This window comes from Benincasa hispida, chromosome 7, assembly GCF_027475165.1.
Source record: "Benincasa hispida cultivar pf3 chromosome 7, pf3_genome.v1.1, whole genome shotgun sequence".
NCBI lineage: Eukaryota > Viridiplantae > Streptophyta > Magnoliopsida > Cucurbitales > Cucurbitaceae > Benincasa > Benincasa hispida.
Window position 1 is genome coordinate 58,384,762 of NC_143484.1, and position 2,868 is coordinate 58,387,629.

General features: G+C 35.8%; 1 protein-coding gene across 1 annotated transcript; it reads right to left on the reverse strand.

Moving 5' to 3' along the window:
• Nucleotides 1-1,345: 1,345 nt before the first annotated feature.
• Nucleotides 1,346-2,594, reverse strand: LOC120081236 (ethylene-responsive transcription factor ESR2-like). Its single transcript, XM_039035944.2, has one exon. The coding sequence runs from the start codon at nucleotides 2,537-2,539 to the stop codon at nucleotides 1,487-1,489; it is 1,053 nt and encodes a 350-aa protein (XP_038891872.1). The 5' UTR covers nucleotides 2,540-2,594; the 3' UTR covers nucleotides 1,346-1,486.
• Between the last annotated feature and the right edge of the window lie 274 nt (nucleotides 2,595-2,868).

Here is a 2,868-nt window from a genome sequence, read left to right on the forward strand (position 1 = left end):
TAGTAATTACGAACACCAAAAGTTCACCTTCATCAACGAAAGTATAAATTGTTTTACCTCTTTTTGAGGCAAACAAAAGTATAGATTACAAAAAATGATAAATCATTCATTGATTACCATTACACTAAGAAAAATCTCAATTTACTAATATACCCTTGTATTTTACTATTTATTTTCTGTAAAGTAATATGAAAGAGAGGTTACCTTCATTGAAATATATACAAATTGTAAAGCTTTTCAATATACCCTTCAATTTTAGGCACATATACTATTACGGGCTTGTTTGGATTAGTTAGAGGGAAAAAAAATCAAAAAGATAACTTTAATGTAAATCATTTTAATAAAAATACACTTTCACTCCGTGGTTACCGAACATTTCAATATTTTTTAAACCTACTTATTTTCATGATACAGAGACTTCCTTTTAGGTTTTTAAAAATTATTTGTCGAATTCAGCGTGGTATCAATTGTCCTCAACAATACTTCCTTCAAATAGAAACTAAGTATAAAAATTGTATACTTCAGTCTTTCGAACAAACCGAAATGAATACCAAAACAAATTTAAGCCTAATTTTACAAATAGTTTTGATAGTGCCATTTTTGTTTTTTAAATATTTTTCCAAAGAGCTCTATTTGTATATTTAATCTCTATTGGAAAGAAGTATCGTTGGATACAATTTTAGGATCCGTTTAGATTGACATAAGAAAAAAAATATTTTTCAATAAATTCATTCTTATTTAAACAGACTTTAAAAAATCTAATTTGAGAGATAAAATGAGTTTATTTTTAAATTAAACACTTGAAAATGTATTCCGAACACACCTTTAATAAAACAAAAATATTCTTCCATGCAAGTAAGAGCAGTCCACGTACCCTGTTTTTTTTGGTAATCTATACCAACAAAAATAAGCCCTATATTTACAAATAGTTGTGAGAGTGCCATTTTGGGAGACTTTTGAAATATTTGTTTACATCAACATTTCAAATTTCAAATTTCAATTATACCCCTATAGTATAAATAAACCAAAGGAAAATTGGACAGAATGATGGACATATTATGATCCAACCAAATAGTAAAACTTATCAGCAATAATCATCTAGGGTTCCTACTATATACTTATACGATAGGCAAAACCACAACAGAAAAATAAAATAAAATTTTGAAAGATTACAAATATTTTAGCATCTAAAAAGGCTATAACGGTACTGAGACCTACAAACACTGAGGAATCACGTACAAATACCAAAGTCAACTACGAGCTTAGCATCAGTCACCTATAAATTATATATATTTACACAAAAGCATTATCATCAGCCCCATAATAATGCATAAGTACGAACATTCTTGGGAAAATCTCATAAAAGTTTAAATTATTATCCACGCTATTGCAACACAAACATCCAAAAGCTGAAATTCCCGATTCACAAAGCACTTGATGATTTAATTAAGTTTAAAACATTTGGTTACACATACAACTAATTAACTTAAGCATTCTGTATTTTAGCAGCATAAGCATTGAAAAACTCCGGATACTGTAGAAGATTCTCCATTATCAAATTCCCCGACTCCATCCCCATCTCCACGTTCATCGGAAAGCCGTTAACGAACGATATTTCTTCACCACCGTTACAATACGAATGGTTCAAGTTCCCGAGCTGAACCGGTCCGGTTTGGTAATTGTACGCCATCCCGGTTTGTTGGTCAAGGGAGTGACCGACATTCGTCTCTGAAGCGATAGACGACATGTCGCTTGAAGGCTGGGAATTTTGAGAGGGCTTTGGGAAAAAGCCGTGAATAATCTCTTCTAGAAGGCCAGAACCTGATGGTTCTTTAGGGATGAACTCTGAGTCACGTAAAAAATCATCATTACTTTCTATGACGGGGATGGAAGTAAAAGACGATTTTGGACAGTGAAATTGGTCGTCAGCGATGGGAAACTGAGGGGTAGATGAGACAAAGTTAGGGTTTGAAGAAGAGTGAATTTCGTGAGGAGGGAGAAGCATGTTGAGGAAAGACGGGGGAGTGATCTTCTGCGAGGCGGGTTCAGGGTAATCAAAGGTGTGAGCGTTGGAAAACGTTGACCAATTCGACGACGTGGCAAGATGGCGACTAATCTGGGACTGTTTGGCGAAGTTGAGAGGGGAAAGAAGTTGATCGGAGAGAGAATGAGGCGGTGAAGGAGTAGGAGGATACACGAAATTAGTGCGGGCTTTGAGTCCTCGCATGGCACGTGCAGCACAATCATAAGCACGTGCAGCTTCTTCAGCCGTGTCGAATGTGCCGAGCCATCGCCGTTCCTTTGAGTTCGGGTCACGAATCTCGGCGGCGTAACGGCCCCATGGTCTACGTCGGACGCCACGGTATCGCATCGCAGCAGAGCTTGAACTGTCGCGTGTGATCCGACGGTCAGCATTAGCCATGGAGGAATTAGCTGCCGCTGTAGATTTCTTTCTGTGGTTATTTGGAGTGGAAACGGCGTCGTCAAGATGAGACGCCGTTATGGGCAATCCGTTGAGCCGCCTTAGTGCTTCTTCCATCACTAAGAAACTGAAACAGAATGTGGATAAGAGGAAAGAAACAAAGAGAGATCCCTTTAGGAGATAGACAACTGAGTAGTTTTTATAGCTGTGTTGGGGCTGTGGCCAAATTTATAGCAAAAAAGAAGATTAAAGAAAATTGTAGAAAGTGATTGATTTATTTCATGCAAGGTGTGGCAAAAAGACCACACAAGTGGGTGAATAAATATATCATTTAAAATTAATTTTCATAATATTGAAACTAATTTCGAATGAATTAAAATCATGTTCTAGAGTTAGTTTTAAAAATAACAAAAATGATTTAAATAATTTGAGAATCAGTTGATAAT

What these genes read in the sequence shown, in the direction of transcription:
- LOC120081236 (XM_039035944.2), bottom strand. Translation starts at nt 2,539, where the DNA reads ATGGAAGAAGCACTAAGGCGGCTCAACGGATTGCCCATAACGGCGTCT.